Consider the following 21,196-nt stretch of genomic DNA (forward strand, 5'->3'; position numbering starts at 1 on the left):
TTAAGGTAAATGATCTTTAGTTAGGTTATAAGGATGACTACACAAGCAAGTATGAATTTGTTTCTATTATAAACTCATCAAGTTTGTTGATACATATTTATATAATACAAATAATACTATCATACAGGTTAGAGAATTTTTAATTTGTACTCTAAGGAGATTTGAACCCAAGTCCACGGGTAAATGGCACCCATTGCCATGCCTGCACACTCCAGTCCATATTCCATCATGATTATAATTCTTTATAACTAATCCTGTATACCTTGATTTCTTTCATAGGAATCTGGAATGACTGTAGAAAGATTAGAATTAATTACTAGGTCGTCATAGGATTGTGTCTGCTACACACAAGTGCATATAACACTGGTTCATTTGTATCACTTTTTGGTGATGTGTGCTTAGTCATGATGGAATATGGACTGGTGTGTGCAGGCAAGGCAATGGGTGCCATTTACCTATGGACTTGGGTTTGAATCTCCATAGGGTACGAATTAAAAATTCTCTATATGAAAGTATTATTCGTATTAAAATATTAATTCTGCCTACTATTATCAAGCATTCTTCTATAGAATCCAGAGATAGCACTTTCTGTTCTGTCTGGTGTGTGTCTCTATATATATATATATATATATATATATATATATATATATATATATATATATATATATATATATATATATATACCTTAAATAAAACCACTTAAGTAACTTTTTATTTTTCAACAAGCAAAAAAAAATATTACTTTTAGATTTAACCAACATGCAATTTTCTCTTGTCATTGTTCAAGATGTGTTGTGTCAGTAATGCAAAAAAAGCTGGTTCAGTACCTCCCCTGGCTATTGATGATTGGCTGCCCTAATGTGCCCAGGCTATCACTGATTGGCTGCCTTAGTATGCCCAAGCCATCACTGATTGACTGCCTTAATTTGCCCAGGCTAACACTGAGTGGCTGCCTTAGTATACCCAGGCTATCATTGATTGACAGCTTTAATGTTCCCAGGCTAATACTGATTGGTTGCCTTAATGTGCCAGAGGGAAAGGCAATTAGCTCACACTTACCTCAGGATGGTATATGTGTTACAAGTGCCACTATAATCAACAGCAAAACAAATTACAAAGACCATGACAATATTTTTGTTCTGCATTTGCAATTATCGAATATATTAAGTTAAACATTAGAAAATAATTATCAATTAATTAATAATTATCAATATTTACCAAATTATGTAAGTTGTTTCTCCATGAGTATTGGTGATAGTTTTAAACATCACCAGTTAGAAAGAAGCAATGGTCTTGTCTTGGATTCTAGAAAATAGTTCTTTTTGGTCAGTAGTGCATCAGTCCCATCAAGTAATTCATTTAAATCTTTAAACAAGTCGCTAAATGAATGCCTGTTAATCTTTCAAACAAGTTGCTAAATGAATGCATGTTAATCTTTCAAGTCGCTAAATGAATGCCTGTTAATCTTTCAAACAACTCGCTAAATGAATGCATGTTAAAGTTGCAAAAATGTGTGTGTGCATCAATAGATACCTGTAGAGTATGTTGTAAATATTTACATTTACTGGTTTTATAAAATCTCTCTGATGGACTTTGTGGCATAGATGATGGACTTTTTGCTACAGTATAAATGGTGGACTTTGTGGTATAGATGGATGGACTTTGTGGTATAGATAATGGTCTTTGTGGTATAGATGATATACTTTGTTGTACAGTATAGATGGTGGACTTTGGCATATATTGTGGACTTTGTGGTATAGATGGTGGACTTTGTGGTATAGATGATGGAATTTTTGGTATAGAAGGTGGATTTAGTGGTATAGATTATGGACTTAGTGGTATAGATTATGGAATTAGTGGTATACATGATGGACAGAAGAAAAGTAAAGAGAATAGTAAATGAGAGACCTAGCATTAAGAATCAGTTTTCTGACCTTGAATATATTCTCAGAGCTTGCATTGTCACATGAAAGTCTGGTTGATTGAGACTGAATAGGCGCATAAACATCTTGAGGTCAAGATTTATATCATATTTGGTTCCAATTGAATGGGGATGTGTTGAAACAATGGTATACATAGAGACCATTTCTTTGTTTCTGCCAGTTGAGGAAAATAAAACACATTTATTTATTGCTATCTTTCACATTATTAAAGGAATAATTTTGTATTTGAAAGCAGTGTCTTGTTTTATGATACACTACTAAATGTAATGAAAGTAGTGTCTTGTTTTATGATACACTACTAATAGTAATGGAAGCAATATCATGTTACACGATACACTACTAACAGTAATGGAAGCAATATCATTTTTTATGATACACTACTAATGGTAATGGAAGCAATATCTTGTTACAGGATACAGTAATGATGGTAATGGAAGCAATATCATGTTACATGATACACTACTATTGGTAATGGAAGCAATATCATGTTACATGATACACTACTAATGATAATGGAAGCAATGTGTTGTTACAGTATACACTACTGATGGTAATGGAAGCAATATCTTGGTACAGTATACACTACTGATGGTAATGGAAGCAATATCTTGGTACAGGATAAACTACTGATGGCAATGGAAGCAATACCAGGTTACATGATACACTACTGATGGCAATGGAAGCAATATCTTGTTACATGATACACTACTAATGGTAATGGAAGCAATATCATGGACTGCTCCAGTGGCCTAGTGGTTAGAACATTTGCCTCAGATAAGGTAGGTCGTGGGTTCGATCCCCAGTCGAGTCATACCAAAGACATACAAAAATGGTACTAACAGCTGCCTCGCTTGGTGCTCAGCATTAAGAGGTTAGTGTTAGGACTGGTCGGCCTGGTGTCAGGATAATGTGACTGGGTGGAACATCATCGATACATGTCTGCAGCATGATGCCCCAGTGCTAGACATCACTATAAAGTGTCACACTGCAGACATTGTAGTGATATGACTGAAAAATTGTTAAAGCTATGTTACAAAAATCCAGATCACACACACACAGCAATATCATGTTACATGAGACACTGCTAATGGTAATGGAAGCAATGTCTTGTTAGAGGATACACTACTAATGGTAATGGAAGCAATGTCTTGTTACATGATACACTACTGATGGTAATGGAAGCAATACCATGTTACATGATACACTACTGATGGTAATGGAAGCAATACCAGGTTACATGATACACTGCTAATTGTAATAGAACAAAGTCAGTATGTTAGTCATTTTAATTCCAAACTCACAGTCATCAATCATACTGAACCAAATTAGTTTATTTCCTTGAACTGGAAACTGCCAGTAACTGGATACATTTTCCAAATTGATGTTTGGTTCCTTCACAGTGTATTAATGCATGATTACTATGTTGCTGTGTGGTAAAACCCGATAGCTGATTTGCATGTAAAGTTAAATATATCAAGCAGAAGTCCTTCATAATGGTTTAAAACACTTCATGGAAAGATACATGCATACTGTGGAAGTCCCTCATAATGGTTTAAAGCATATTTGGTATGTTATTATGTGGTAAAACCTGATTGCTGATTTTCATGGAAAGATAAATATTTACAACAGAAGTGAGAGAGAGTTTGTTTATAAATGAAGTTTCACAGTGTATTTGGAAACTCTTTAAGCCATGTGCACACATTACATAGAAATAAAGGAAAAATTACATGGACAAAATAATATCCCGGCAAGAGTTGCAAGTTAACTGTGACCTACAAAGTGAAGGAGGACTTGTATTATTGAGCAGAGAAGTAAGTCACATTCCTCCAGATGGACACACACACACACATACACACATGCATACATTCATACTCACTAGCCTCAAACTCTTAATGTGACGTGGACTCAACCTTGGAAGGAAATCACATACATACATACAGACAGACATACTTACAGACAGACAGACAGACAGACAGACATAAATGCATACATCCATACAGACAGAGAGACAGATGTACATACATACATACATACATACATACACATACATACATGAATCTGGATTTGTAGAAACAAACATACAGCTGACATGTCATATATACAAAAGCATATTTAAATAACGGCCTCAGGATCAGCAGACATACCACTGCCATAGTATCAAGACATTCATATGATTCAAAATAATATCAAACTAGTATTGCATCACATCAGTATTATGGTCTGTATTATTATGAGTTGCTAGTGTTATTTAGAACATATGATAATCATCTGGAGTAGTACTGTTCCATTGTATATAGTTGTGTGTCTTGCAGACAGTAGTAGTGATAAAATTTATAACTTACTAGAAAAATAAAATAAACATGCTCTTTGTCCTATGTACAAACATTTATAGCTATGCATTTATTGATTACTGAGGGTGAGTACCTGACCTAAAGGTAACTAATAATCATGATTTCCACATCCAGTAGATGGGTGGAAAGTTTTAAAACTGTTGTCATTACCATTTCCTTATTTTTTCCAAATAAATTTCAAATTTAAGCATTTTGGGATTGAGATTTAATTCTGATACTTTCTTTGAAATCAGTAATTTTATATTTTTGACAAAATGCCATATTTGATTTGTTCATAGGGTTTAAAGTGTGGGATATAGTTGCATACAATTTAGATGTTGAAGGTATTTGCTGATTTTCCTTATAGATAAATGTAAAGGTTATTGACTTGATACAAATATTTGAAGTCCAAAGGATTTTTGTACAGACCTATATGATGTAATTAAATTTTATTCTGGTTATGTAAACATATATCCTGTCCTCTTCCTGCTCACACATACATTCATTGAGGTTTTGGTGTAACTTGCCAATCTCTCCTCCTCACACTGGTAGAGGTTGGACCTGTAAGCCAACTGCAACCCTTGGTGTCCTTGGAAAATGCACTGAACCCTAGTTTCCTCTGCGTGATGAGGTAAATAAAAGTAGCGAAGGTGCCATTAAAATGCAACCAATGTTTCCTTGCTATGCACCTGATTCCAATAGTTTGCATCTGTTAATACTAGGTGTTAAATAAGAGGGACTAGGAAAAAGACTCGAATATATTTATTTGTTTCTACTATGAATTCAGATTTTGTGGTGCAGTTGTCCTTTAAAAACAGTAGACATTTTAAAATGGCCACACCTTGATCTAGCGACCTGTAAAAAGATTGAATAATACAGATTGTTTAGTAAATGAATGGTACTCTAATCTGTGACAAAATGTGTCTCTAATTAAAAACAGTAAGGGAAATTGTTTCTTTATGGGAGAAATTTAATAGAAAATAAATAGCACCTGTTCTTCCTCTTCTTTTGTATTAAAAATATTTCACAATGGTATAGACAAAAATTAAATCTTCATGATTAAATACAAGTACACATTTTCAATGAACAGACTTCAAACATTTTCAATTCCAATTATATTACACAACATGTTTTAAAAAGTTTTTGCTATCATTTGGGTCACCATACATATTAATGGAATTCATTAGTAAGGTAATTAATCACATTAATTAAGTGTTAGTTACAGAAACATTGTACATATGTTACACTGTATTTTAGTTATTATTTTTTACAGATTTTATTAAACCTATTCACTTTAAATTTTAAGATAATCAATTTCAACCTCTTTCTCCACTGATTGTAAATTATTATAAGTGCATATATAACAGTATAGTCAGTTTTATATGAACACTCTTACTTTGGCACATTATTGCATAATTATAATAAATTGCACAGTCCTTATATTGTTAACTAAATTCAAAGACATTGAATACAAAAGACAATTTTGAAAAAAAATCCAACTTATGGAGGGCCAGAAATGAAACGCAAAACTTAGTCTAAGCATGCACACAATGCAGTATGGTTAAATAAAGAACAAACTAATTGCCTGTTCCACACTTTCAGATAATGCTATTTAAAATTTGATAAATTTCTTTGAATGACTGAATGTTTTCTAGCTCTGTTTGAAAGGGATAGGCTTATAAAAAGCAACACCTGCACTTGAAGTAAAGGGACTCCTGTTGTAGCCCTATTTTCAAGTGAAGGGACTGCTGTTGTAGCCCTATTTTGAAGGGAGGGGCTCAAGGACATTGGTACTAGTTCCAGAAATATTTTATCATGTGGGTGAAATTATTCTGAACATATGGTTATGGTATTGCTGTACTTAATGCAATATGTATATTCTATTGTATTAAACTGATAGTGTTAAATGTAATGCTTTATGTTATGTCTTATTCGCGTTAAATGTAATGCTTTATGTTGTCTTATTCGCGTTAAATGTAATGCTTTATGTTATGTCTTATTAGCGTTAAATGTAATGCTTTATGTTATGTCTTATTCGCGTTAAATGTAATGCTTTATGTTATGTCTTATTAGCGTTAAATGTAATGCTTTATGTTATGTCATATTAGCGTTAAATGTAATGCTATATGTTATGTCTTATTAGCGTTTAATCTAATGCCATATGTTATGCCTTGTTAGCATTAACTGTAATGCCATATGTTATGTCTTATTAGCGTTAAATGTAATACCATATGTTATGTCTTATTAGCTTTAAATGTAATGCCATATGCTATGTCTTATTAGCGTTAAATGTAATGCCATATGTTATGTCTTATTAGCTTTAAATGTAATGCCACACATTGTGTCTTATTAGCGTTATATGTAATGCCATATGTTATGTCTTATTAGCGTTATATGTAATGCTATGAGTTATGTCTTAGCGTTAACCGTAATGCCATGTATTATGTCTTAGCATTAACTGTAATGCTATGTGTTATGTCTTATCGTTAACCGTAATGCTATGTGTTATGTCTTATCGTTAACCGTAATGCTATGTTATGTCTTATCGTTAACCGTAATGCTATGTGTTATGTCTTAGCGTTAACTGTAATGCTATGTGTTATGTCTTAACGTTAACCGTAATGCTATGTGTTACGTCTTATTAGCTACTCATCATATCTGTTTTGGTTACTTTTCTTTTTAATTTGACTGTTCTGAAACGTAACATTTAGTTTCTTTTCTTAATGTTACTTTTCTCACGTGGATACCATACAATTCAGAAAATAATAATAATAATAATAATAATAATAATAATAATAATAATAATAGTAATAATAATAATAATAATAGTAATAAAAATGTTATATGGACTGTTAAACAATTTAGAGTGCATTTCAATACAGTCAAATGCAGTAGATAGTTCTATTAGTACATGTACTCCAATGACATGATTTCACCTGTCCAAAGCCTTCTGCTTTTTAGCTCTGACAACATCATAAATTGCTTAGCAGTTGTAATCACTTCTAGAACAGCTATAACCACAGCTAATTGATACAAATATAAATTCCTTATCAGTTATAACCATTGCTAACTAATAGCAACATATATTCATTCGTATTGATAACCACTGCTAATTGAAAGGGACACAAATTCATTATTGATAACCACTACTGATAGCGTCATAACTACATTAGTATTGATAATCAATGGTAACTGATAGCAGCTTAAATACGTTAGCAGTTCTAACCACTTTGAAAAGCAGATAGGTAGGAAATAGATTTGCATGTTTGAATATAGCGCTTTGAAAAATTACAAAGAATACTGGATGATCACTACTGTTGTCTTTAAATCAATAGTACTGTCCATGAATCCAAAGAGAATATTTTCTAATACAGTAGTGTGACTCTAGTGATTTTATTTTCCAATTGATTATGTGCAGCATTTATTGTTGAACAAACAGTGGTAGTTTACGTGAATGTATATGTAATGATATATATATATATATATATATATATATATATATATATATATATATATAATCTTTCCAGTGCCCGTTGCCTTTTCAAATAATAATGAACTTGAATAACGATGCCATTTTGAGTAAAGGAACATTACTGCATGTGAACTTATCCACATTCACTGATTATAGTCCTTATCGTCTGACTTGGGTGAACAAAGGAATGAAGCATAACATATTTACACAGACGTATGTGTTCTCCAGTATTTTTGGTTCAGACTAAATTCTGTTATAAAAAAACTTTAAGTGCTTACTTTTTAAATTTATTTATGTTTTTATTAATTTATTTATTTATTTATTTATTTTATTTATTTATGTATTGTAGGTTTACACTAACATCGATTTCACCCTATAACATTTTTGGGGTGTTGCACGTAATTATTTATGGTGATACAAAATGACATGTATTAAACAAGCAAGATCACTGGTCCTTTTTGCAATGTTGTCAGCAATAGTAACACATATTTATAGCTAAATGATGTTTTTTTCATTCCGGTTCGTTACTATTTTAAAAAAATAATCTTTTTCTTAAAACCGTGCCGTGTAATGGGAGCACTACATAACAATATGAGCTGCCGCTGACGAAAATGTGGAAAATTTGTAGCCTTTGAGGTCAATTTAACGCCATTATTTGTATGTGTAAACAACTCAAAACGGCGTTCGAATGATTAGATCACCTGAACCATTATTCTAATAAGTTAATATACAAGTACTCAAGTTTCTTCTGGAAATTGTTTTGTAATTTTGTTATACCTATGACCTTAAAATAATTTTGCCTTTAATTGTTGTTTAGGTTTGTTGTGTTTTTGGTTGTGATTTAAATGTACAGAATACTTGACGGAATTCAGCTCAATCTGGCCAGCGATATAAGTCATACGTTATTTCTGGTCATACGAACGTGCCCCTGCCCCGACCAACCCATTCATCCTCCCCACCATGGGTGAAAGGTACTAATGTCTTACCAATTTCACAGCGAACTCCCTGGAAATTGCTGCTACATTCACAGACGTATGTGTTCTCCAATCCAAAACATGATCCGCCGTTTGCACAAGGGTTGCTGGCACACGGGTCTGTTAAGAGATGAACAATTAGAGTTGACACTCATTTCATCATGATAACCAATGTCATTCGAATAAAACCACTCCCATCCGATGCTAAAATATATCATTCGAATAAAACCACTCCCATCTGATGCTAAAGTACATCATTCGAATAAAACCACTAGCATCTGATGCTAAAGTATATCATTCGAATAAAACCACTCCCATCTGATGCTAAAGTATGTCATTCGAATAAAACCACTTCCATCTGATGCTAAAATATATCATTCGAATAAACCACTCCCATCTGGTGCTAAAGTATATCATTCGAATAAAACCACTCCCATCTGATGCTAAAATATATCATTCGAATAAAACCACTCCCATTTGATGCTAAATTATATCATTCGAATAAAACCACTCCCATTTTGATGCTAAAGTACACCATTCGAATAAAACCACTCCCATTTGATGCTAAAGTATATCATTCGAATAAAACTTCTAGCACAGTATCATCTAATGCTAATATATATGCGAATCGGGCTGATAAACTATTAGGTCAGCAAAGAAGGGAAATGTATAGCATTATTGTTAGGTTTTCATTGGTCCTGTCAATTGGTATTGTAAAAATAGATTTTAGTGGTCCGGGACTAAATCAACTTTTATAGTCAAAGACTTTGGCCCATAATTAGGATTTATTAATCCATTGTTGACTGATAGAAAGTTTCTTTGTCCCATAACCCATTAAAGGCAGTCTTCCAGAGCCACATCTTCGCTTAAGAAGCTGCACTATTTTTGTTTACCTCACCATCCACCTCACCACTATTATTTATGATAGCTTGCTTCTAACTCAGGGATTGAAGTAGTTTGTCACCATGAGTATAAATGAATGCCTTTATATGGATGATAAAATAATTGCAGGTGATATTTTTGATTTCTTCGGAAAGGTGTTTCATTACAATTCATTCTTAAAATTTCCTTTCCGTTATTTCTATATAAAGGTTTACATTTCGTATTTGTTAATACTAATTTTCCGAAATAAATTAGAGGAATGGGCTTTGTTTTTAATGTCTGCCTTCTAAGATCATTGTTTCGTCCTACTCCGAGGACAAAAATAATTTACATGTCACATCCAGCTGTCACCGTGCTTGAGCAGTAGACTAAGACGCAGCACACCAACATTGGATAGTACATGGTATATTTCACAGTACGTGATATAGTTCACAGTACATGGTATATTTCACAGTATGTGATATATTTCACAGTACATGGTATATTTCACAGTATGTGATATATTTTACAGCACGTGGTATAGTTCACAGTACGTGATATAGTTCACAGTACATGGTATAGTTCACAGTATGTGATATACTTCACAGTACATGGTATATTTCACAGTATGTGATATATTTCACAGTACATGGTATATTTCACAGTATGTGATATATTTTACAGCACGTGGTATAGTTCACAGTACGTGATATAGTTCACAGTACATGGTATAGTTCACAGTATGTGATATAGTTCACAGTACATGGTATAGTTCACAGTACGTGATGTAGTTCACAGTACATGGTATATTTCACAGTATGTGATATATTTTACAGCACGTGGTATAGTTCACAGTACGTGATATAGTTCACAGTACATGGTATATTTCACAGTATGTGATATATTTCACAGTACGTGGTATATTTCACAGCTTATATGCTGAATTTGTCATCGTCTCAGATAACATTGTGGTAGACGAGTGTCTGGAGCTTGTGTTGGGTCACTGAAGAGCAACTATGCTTTTACTCCTTTCTGAACACGATGCATTCAAATATATTGAAAGAAAGGTATACTAATTTGGCAATTCGATGGGTGCCATATTTTCAACTTTCAAAGATTCTCATGTCGCTACATTCTGATCTATAAAAATTCTGCTTGTTACTTGTTACGCATTTTAGTTATTTTTAGGTACACATTTGAACATGTTACCCATTGGGTTATTCCTAGGTATACATTTGAACATGCTGTTTCGCAATAGGTTATTCCTAGGCATACATTTGAACATGTTACTCACTGAGTTATTTCTAGATACCCATTTGAACATGTTACGCATTGAGTTACTCATAGGTACACATTTGAACATGTTACTGATTGAGTTATTCCTAGATACACATTTGAACATGTTACGCACTGAGTTATTCCTAAGTACATATTTGAACATGTTACTCACTTAGTTATTCCTAGATATACATTTGAACATGCTGTTACGCATTGGGTTATTCCTAGGTACACATTTGAACATGTTACTCACTGAGTTATTCCTAGATACACATTTGAACATGTTACGCATTGGGTTATTACTAGATACACATTTGAACATGTTACGCATTGGGTTATTACTAGGTACGCATTTGAACATGTTACTCATTGAGCTATTCCTAGATACACATTTGAACATGTTACGCATTGGGTTATTACTAGGTACGCATTTGAATATGTTACTCATTGAGCTATTCCTAGATACACATTTGAACATGTTACGCATTGGGTTATTACTAAGTACGCATTTGAACATGTTACTCACTGAGCTATTCCTAGATACACATTTGAACATGTTACTCATTGAGTTATTCCTAGATACACAATTGAACATGTTACTCATTGAGTTATTCCTAGATACACAATTGAACATGTTACTCATTGAGTTATTCCTAGATACACATTTGAACATGTTACTCATTGAGTTATTCCTAGATACACAATTGAACATGTTACTCATTGAGTTATTCCTAGATACACAATTGAACATGTTACGCATTGAACATGTTACTCATTGAGTTATTCCTAGATGCACATTTGAACATGTTACTCATTGAGTTATTCCTAGATACACATTTGAACATGTTACTCATTGAGTTATTCCTAGATACACAATTGAACATGTTACTCATTGAGTTATTCCTAGATACACAATTGAACATGTTACTCATTGAGTTATTCCTAGATACACAATTGAACATGTTACGCATTGAACATGTTACTCATTGAGCTATTCCTAGATACACATTTGAACATGTTACTCATTGAGTTATTCCTAGATACACATTTGAACATGTTACTCATTGAGTTATTCCTAGATACACAATTGAACATGTTACTCATTGAGTTATTCCTAGATACACATTTGAACATGTTACTCATTGAGTTATTCCTAGATACACAATTGAACATGTTACGCATTGAACATGTTACTCATTGAGCTATTCCTAGATACACATTTGAACATGTTACTCATTGAGTTATTCCTAGATACACAATTGAACATGTTACTCATTGAGTTATTCCTAGATACACAATTGAACATGTTACTCATTGAGTTATTCCTAGATACACAATTGAACATGTTACTCATTGAGTTATTCCTAGATACACAATTGAACATGTTACTCATTGAGTTATTCCTAGATACACATTTGAACATGTTAAGCATTGAACATGTTACTCATTGAGTTATTCCTAGATACACAATTGAACATGTTACTCATTGAGCTATTCCTAGATACACATTTGAACATGTTACTCATTGAGTTATTCCTAGATACACAATTGAACATGTTACTCATTGAGTTATTCCTAGATACACAATTGAACATGTTAAGCATTGAACATGTTACTCATTGAGCTATTCCTAGATACACAATTGAACATGTTACTCATTGAGCTATTCCTAGATACACATTTGAACATGTTACTCATTGAGTTATTCCTAGATACACAATTGAACATGTTACTCATTGAGTTATTCCTAGATACACAATTGAACATGTTACTCATTGAGTTATTCCTAGATACACAATTGAACATGTTACTCATTGAGTTATTCCTAGATACACAATTGAACATGTTACTCATTGAGTTATTCCTAGATACACAATTGAACATGTTACTCATTGAGTTATTCCTAGATACACATTTGAACATGTTAAGCATTGAACATGTTACTCATTGAGTTATTCCTAGATACACAATTGAACATGTTACTCATTGAGTTATTCCTAGATACACAATTGAACATGTTACTCATTGAGTTATTCCTAGATACACATTTGAACATGTTAAGCATTGAACATGTTACTCATTGAGTTATTCCTAGATACACATTTGAACATGTTACTCATTGAGTTATTCCTAGATACACAATTGAACATGTTACTCATTGAGTTATTCCTAGATACACATTTGAACATGTTAAGCATTGAACATGTTACTCATTGAGCTATTCCTAGATACACAATTGAACATGTTACTCATTGAGCTATTCCTAGATACACATTTGAACATGTTACTCATTGAGTTATTCCTAGATACACAATTGAACATGTTACTCATTGAGTTATTCCTAGATACACAATTGAACATGTTACTCATTGAGTTATTCCTAGATACACAATTGAACATGTTACTCATTGAGTTATTCCTAGATACACAATTGAACATGTTACTCATTGAGTTATTCCTAGATACACAATTGAACATGTTACTCATTGAGTTATTCCTAGATACACATTTGAACATGTTAAGCATTGAACATGTTACTCATTGAGTTATTCCTAGATACACAATTGAACATGTTACTCATTGAGCTATTCCTAGATACACATTTGAACATGTTACTCATTGAGTTATTCCTAGATACACAATTGAACATGTTACTCATTGAGTTATTCCTAGATACACATTTGAACATGTTAAGCATTGAACATGTTACTCATTGAGCTATTCCTAGATACACAATTGAACATGTTACTCATTGAGCTATTCCTAGATACACATTTGAACATGTTACTCATTGAGTTATTCCTAGATACACAATTGAACATGTTACTCATTGAGTTATTCCTAGATACACAATTGAACATGTTACTCATTGAGTTATTCCTAGATACACAATTGAACATGTTACTCATTGAGTTATTCCTAGATACACAATTGAACATGTTACGCATTGAACATGTTACTCATTGAGTTATTCCTAGATGCACATTTGAACATGTTACTCATTGAGTTATTCCTAGATACACATTTGAACATGTTACGCATTGAACATGTTACTCACTGAGTTATTCCTAGATACGCATTTGAATATGTTAAGCATCGAGTTATTACTAGGTATGCATTTGAACATGTTGTTACGCATTAGGTTATTCCTAGATATGCATTTGAACATGTTACGCATTGAGTTATTCCTAGATACACATTTGAACATGTTACTCATTGAGTTATTCCTAGATACACAATTGAACATGTTACTCATTGAGTTATTCCTAGATACACAATTGAACATGTTACTCATTGAGTTATTCCTAGATACACAATTGAACATGTTACGCATTGAACATGTTACTCATTGAGTTATTCCTAGATGCACATTTGAACATGTTACTCATTGAGTTATTCCTAGATACACATTTGAACATGTTACGCATTGAACATGTTACTCACTGAGTTATTCCTAGATACGCATTTGAATATGTTAAGCATCGAGTTATTACTAGGTATGCATTTGAACATGTTGTTACGCATTAGGTTATTCCTAGATATGCATTTGAACATGTTACGCATTGAGTTATTCCTAGATACACATTTGAACATGTTACTCATTGAGTTATTCATAGATACACATTTGAACATGTTAAGCATTGAGTTATTACTAGGTATACATTTGAACATGTTGTTACGCATTGAGTTATTCCTAGATACACATTTGAACATGTTACTCATTGAGTTATTCCTAGATACACAATTGAACATGTTACTCATTGAGTTATTCCTAGATACACAATTGAACATGTTACTCATTGAGTTATTCCTAGATACACAATTGAACATGTTACGCATTGAACATGTTACTCATTGAGTTATTCCTAGATGCACATTTGAACATGTTACTCATTGAGTTATTCCTAGATACACATTTGAACATGTTACGCATTGAACATGTTACTCACTGAGTTATTCCTAGATACGCATTTGAATATGTTAAGCATCGAGTTATTACTAGGTATGCATTTGAACATGTTGTTACGCATTAGGTTATTCCTAGATATGCATTTGAACATGTTACGCATTGAGTTATTCCTAGATACACATTTGAACATGTTACTCATTGAGTTATTCATAGATACACATTTGAACATGTTAAGCATTGAGTTATTACTAGGTATACATTTGAACATGTTGTTACGCATTAGGTTATTCCTTGGTACGCATTTGAACATGTTACTTCCTTAGTTATTCCAAGATACACATTTGAACATGTTACGGATTGAACATGTTACTCATTGAGTTATTCCTAGAAACGCATTTGAACACGTTACGCATTGAGTTATTCCTAGATACACAATTGAACATGTTACGCATTGAACATATTACTCATTGAGTTATTCTAGATACGAATTTGAACATGTTACGCACTGGGTTATTCCTAGTTACACATTTGAACACATATTAATGAGATTTATCTTTTCATATTGTTTCCATTCTCATCTTTATTTTACATCACTATTTCGGACAGGCAGAGTTAACTTTTTGCCAGTGACATCCATCATGTTTTTGTACGTGGAGATTGCTATAGAAGCCAAGCAGTTTTGTTTACAATATATGTTCCCTCATTCTTAAGAAAGATAAGCTTCATTTTAGCTATTATCTTGGTTGTGCATATTAGGTAGTTTTTTTAAGCATGGATACTCTTGAGGATTTGTTAGTTGTTTCGTAACGTCGGTGTTGCACTGTTTAATAAATAGGCTGAGAGATGGGAGAGGGGCTGACAAAGTATTTTTCAACTCATATCAGAAAATGCCGCAAATATCATGCATGTGCGACGTGATTCAATTATAATGTTAGGAATGAACTTTAAGTGCTATTGTCAGCTGATGAAATTGAAATGTCTTTCTGTGGTTGGGGGATTACAACGTTGATATAATCAGCTCTTGTATGAAACTTTTTTAACATTAAAAGCAGAGCATTTTAAGCTTGTTCGCAAAGTTGTAATCATACAAAATTCTTTTGTCAAGTGCTACATACAATACTGGTTTGAGGAGTGGAAATAACATGACACTGTAAAGCTTGATCTACATAAAACTGAATTATATATAAATTATTAGAAAATTCGAGTTACATCTATTGTCATCCAACGTCTAAAAACTTTTATTTGCAAGATGCAAACATTCACAATAGATTTAACTAGATCTTTAGTCCAGTTGTAACATGTGTATACATATTTAAGTTATACATTTGCATAGTGACATTTGTACTTGATTGTGGAGATATACCATTTTTTTAAAAATAAAATAATCTTTCTTAGAATAATCAGACTGTAAAATCAGAAATGACCTATATGTGGTTTATGCTGGATCATTATCCGACTAGTATTACAGTTTGAACCCAATACCATTCTAACCTAAATTTCCACAAACTGGAGGAAGTCCAGTGTACTGTCCAGTTTCAACACATCTACGCTCCAGATTTCCAGACAGGAGAGTCCCGGAATTGCACGTGTAACGGATGACGCTACCAAATGCGGTTCCACCCAGAGTCTGTGTGGTATTGGGAACGGGAGCCAGAGCCTTACATGTAACGTCTGTAAAGACGGAAGGAATGCAGGCACAAATAAAAATAATGACAAATTTATTTAAGACTATTCAATTTAAAAATCAACACCACTTTGGAAACCTCAGAGAAAAAGAATCCCCTAACCCCAAAGAAACACGTGTTTAGATCTGTATATTATCCTCTGCGATGAATAATTCAAGACACATGTTTTGTGCACACAGAAAATGCGCACACGTAGAGTAAAACACACAACTATACAAATTCTAATAATTTCCTCTTTCTTTTGAGAGTTTAGTCACTAAATGTTTATCAGACTCAGAGATTTATGCTCTGTTTGGATAAAGAACAATGGAAAGAGATACATAAGTAAAAATGGTGTCTATGGCAATTTAATAGTGCTCACGTCACAACACACAATATGAATTTAACCTTAGTGATTGGGTGAATATGGATTTGATGGGAATTTTACATTAGTGTTTGGTCCACTATGGGTCCCATTGTGTTGTGTGTGAAGTTAATATTAGCCTTTGGGTAAGTATGAAGTCTATGTGAAGTGAACATGTGAGTTTGTGCCACCACGAGGTCTATAGCAATTTAAAAGTAGCACTGGGAACACTACAGCGTATGGGAATTTATTTATTATGTCTGGGGAGTTTGAGAACTTAGTATTATGGTTAGGTCATTATAATGGTTATGGAAATTTAACATCGGCGATTGGGTCACTGAGGAGGATAGTCATTCAAATTGTGATGGTATGCTACCTTAAGGAATGTCTTCAATACATCTGTGATACACGTGTCCCATACGGAATATTTATGTGTGATTACGATGTGTGCAGTGTGGCAGTACATAGTGATGTCTAGCACTGGGGCACCATGCAACAGACATGTAGCATGATGTCTCTCCTAGTCACATTATCCTCACACAAGGCCGACCAGTCCTTACATAACATGTATCATTACCTTGGGTCACTAAGAAATCTATAGGAATTATATATGGGACTGGAACACTATGAAGAACTTACCAGCACACCTAATTGCAAACAACACCCACACACTCTGTAACAAGTCAATGTTGTGTGCTGCCTAACACTCATGCTAACAAACCAACACTCACATTACACACCAATGTGTAAAAGGTAAAGTTGGTATAATGACTAATAAGCACGTATAATTACAATCAGACCAACAGACGAGAGAGGGATATAGTATTGTACAGTTGTCTTCATTTACCCTTTGTGGCCCAAGCTGTATGTATGGACCACATGCAGTCTGTTAGTGCATCGAAAATGGGTTTCGATGCAGCCGTACTATAGTCCTTTTAGCGTCGAAATCCTAGCAGTGGAATGGGTTTGGTTGTTTAAAGGATGTTTCCATTTTTTCTGTTTTTTTCTTCGACAATGCAGCATGGACCATCTATGGATCACGTTTGGCCACAATTTAGTATCTTTGTGAGCATCCAGGATATGTCCTCTATCTCTCTTCTTTGTAATTGGGACTGTGCAAGTCTTTCTGACGTCTCATGTCACCACAGTTACAACGTTCTTGCATCTGCAATCTCCAACAACCGGTAGTTTCTGTCTTTTGTAGACCGCAAGAAAATACATCGATCGGTTGCAGTTTCCTCAAGAAGCCAGACTGCTTGTTCTAAATTAATATCAGGGCTCTTTGGAACACACGAAGTCCAATATACATATGTGGAATCTAGACGGAACATCGATGGGTTTGGAGAGTTGTGTATTTGTACTGGATCTTGTAAGCGGCCACTGTTTTCGCTTCCTGGTCTTTTGTGTAGCATCGCAGTGGTTCCAACTAAATAATATTTTCGTCCCCTGGAAGTATGTCTGCTCTGTAGATAAGACATCAACGACATTCAAATTCAGAAATTTCCCATACCACCACCCGTTCCCATTTTCTATCGTTTTCGACATTCGCTTTTGAAGGTCATATGCGTATTTCCGACACACAGTTGCTTTCTCTATGCACGTACCAGACTATGGAGATTGTGCCGCTGGGACGATCGGCTAGCTCCACGCAACAATACAACGTGTTGGCGGGATTTGTCCACTGTTGCGATGGAGGCTGTACAGCAGATAGTTTTTGTCCGTGAGGAGATACCAATTGCAATACTTCGCCGAAAATGATATCTGCAGTTTCAGAATCGAGCTCGATATCTTGTCGACATGCACACAGCGCTACTTATGTACGTGTGCATCCTTGTGCTTGTACATCCGGGTGCAAAACGTTTCTCGCAAGTGTACCTTTGGACAGTCGGTGTAGTCTGTTAGATGGCCACCGAACGATTAGCGAATATCCCTGACCTCGAAATTGGAAAAGATATTTTTGTACAGTTTGCATCGTAGTTTGTATCCTTCAGTGGCTTGCGATAGATTCGAAAAAGTGTGTTCTCCAACGCTGTTTGTATTGTCCAGAATTGTGCCTGCGGCATCGTATAAGAATTCTGCATTCAAAACCCTTGGCCGAATAGCATTGTATAAAACACGGTATGTCGAGAACCCTAGAAAAATCGCGTGTGTAATTGATGGAGTCGAGTCCATATCCATTGACGATTAGTCGTTCATCGAAGTCTATAAAATACACCTGCAACTATTCCATGGGGATCTCGGACACATTCACTTATACCACAAATACAATAACAACATGTGTATTCGAATCTGGATTGTTTTGCGACTCCCACAAATCGAGCTCGTTTATTTGTATCGGATTCTCTCTGCTCCATTGTTGATCATAGTATACCTCTGTAGCTACCAAGACCAGCTGTGTGCAAAATACAGACATTTTGGTCGACATTGCGGTTTGCCGCAAAGGTTTTCTGCAGCGCACCATGTATATCGGCAACAATTGCGCTGCATTTCGTTCATACAATATCGTTGTTGCAAAGGTATCCAACAATGTATCTGTGTCTGGTATCAGATTGCTTTCGTGTGCGTTTTCTTGGAGTATATGTAGTGCTACCGATGTTCGCACACGAAGGTCCCTACTTTAGAACATTGCATATATTGTTGGGACGTAAGCATCTATTGTGCTATTTTTAGTACATTTGTGGTTCTTATGCTTGCCTCACATTTTGGAACAACATTGTTTTCCATTTTCTTTATACAGGCTAACGTATTTATACCATATGGGGGTTTTCATTGTTTGCTTTTATGGTTTTAGGCTGTGTTTGCTTCATTGTCTTTGGACTTATTTTGGGTGTTTTTGTTTGTTTTGTGATTATTTTTGTGTGTTCGGGTTTGCTTTTTGCGTGTCTTTGCCTGCTGTTGCTAGTGTATTGTCTGGTGTCCTTGCCTGCCGTTGCTAGTGTATTGTCTGGTGTCCTTGTCTGCCTTTGCTAGTGTATTGTCTGGTGTCCTTGTCTGCCGTTGCTAGTGTATTGTCTGGTGTCCTTGTCTGCCGTTGCTAGTGTATTGTCTGGTGTCCTTGTCTGCCGTTGCTAGTGTGTTGTCTGGTGTCCTTGTCTGCCGTTGTTAGTGTGTTGTCTGGTGTCCTTGTCTGCCATTGCTAGTGTATTGTCTGGCGTCCTTGTCTGCGGTTGCTAGTGTATTGTCTGGTGTCCTTGTCTGCCGTTGCTAGTGTATTGTCTGGTGTCCTTGTCTGCCATTGTTATTGTATTGAATTGTCTTTGTCTGCCATTGTTATTGTACTGAATTGTCTTTGTCTGCCATTGTTGTTGTATTAAATTGTCTTTGTCTGACATTGCTAGTGTATTGAATTGTCTTTGTCTGACATTGCTAGTGTATTGCTTTATGTACTGCATTGGGTATTTGCCTGTCGTTGTTAATATCATGTTTTGTGGACATTGTGCTTGGTTTTGGGATTTTATATTTATTTATTTTTTATTTCTTTTCGCTGTTTGCTTGGTTTTTCGATTTTGATTTTTTTTTTAAATTTTGGATTTGGGGCTGTGTTTTGTTTTGGTTTCTGTGCTTGGGTTTGGGTTTTGTTTTCAGTATTTGTGAATTTGGTGTCTAGATTTGGTTTTTAGTGTTTGGATTTTGGATTTGGTTTGTGCACCCTTGCGGACAAAATTAAAAGTGATCAGCAGTTATGTATCGTGTGTGGATTTGTGTTCCTGGACCATTGTCAATCTGGACGCATTAAACAAAAAATGCACAACTTATACTTTCATACTACTCCAACGTACTGAGTTAAAGTTCCATATGTTACTATACCGCCCTAATTGCAAATAAATTTACTTCGGGTGCCATACAGTCCTTGATATGATGCTAAATTCTAGAAGAGAAAAAACATAGTTACCCAAACGTTGTTTTAAATTCCCATGGGCAATCATAGCGGTCATAATGCCAAAGACTTACAAAAATGGTACTAACAGCTGCCTCGCTTGGTGCTCAGCATTAAGAGGTTAGTGCTAGGACTGGTGGGCCTGGGGTCAGGATAATGTGACTGGATGGGACATCATGATACATGTCTGCGGCATGATGCCCCAGTGCTAGACATCACTATAAACTGTCACACTGCAGACATTGTAAAGATATGACTGAAAATTGTTAAAGCTACGTTAAAAACCCAAGCCACACACACACACACACACACATATACACACACACACACACACACACACACATAATGCGAATGTTCAGTTCTCATATACCTCAGGATGACCAAAACGATAATTTTACCTTCCCATAGACTGCATAGTGACTCGACGCTAGTATTAAAATCCCTTTGACTCCACCGTGACACAAACGCTAATGATAAATTCCACAGAGTCCATAGTTACCCAAGCGCAATGTTATATTTTCAT

General features: G+C 34.5%; 1 protein-coding gene across 1 annotated transcript in view; it reads right to left on the reverse strand.

Moving 5' to 3' along the window:
* Positions 1-5,020: 5,020 nt before the first annotated feature.
* Positions 5,021-21,196, reverse strand: part of LOC149791179 (uncharacterized) — a 41,173-nt gene continuing 24,997 nt past the window's right edge. The window contains exons 5-7 of the mRNA XM_089969150.1: positions 16,260-16,439; positions 8,732-8,839; positions 5,021-5,128 (exon numbers count right to left, since the gene is read on the reverse strand). Coding sequence (XP_089825276.1) covers positions 5,121-5,128; positions 8,732-8,839; positions 16,260-16,439 — 296 coding nt within the window. The 3' untranslated portion in view covers positions 5,021-5,120. The remainder of the gene's footprint in view (positions 5,129-8,731; positions 8,840-16,259; positions 16,440-21,196) is intronic.

The sequence above is a fragment of the Sinohyriopsis cumingii genome, chromosome 9 (genome assembly GCF_028554795.1).
Source record: "Sinohyriopsis cumingii isolate HCF-2022 chromosome 9, ASM2855479v2, whole genome shotgun sequence".
NCBI classification, from domain to species: Eukaryota; Metazoa; Mollusca; class Bivalvia; order Unionida; family Unionidae; genus Sinohyriopsis; species Sinohyriopsis cumingii.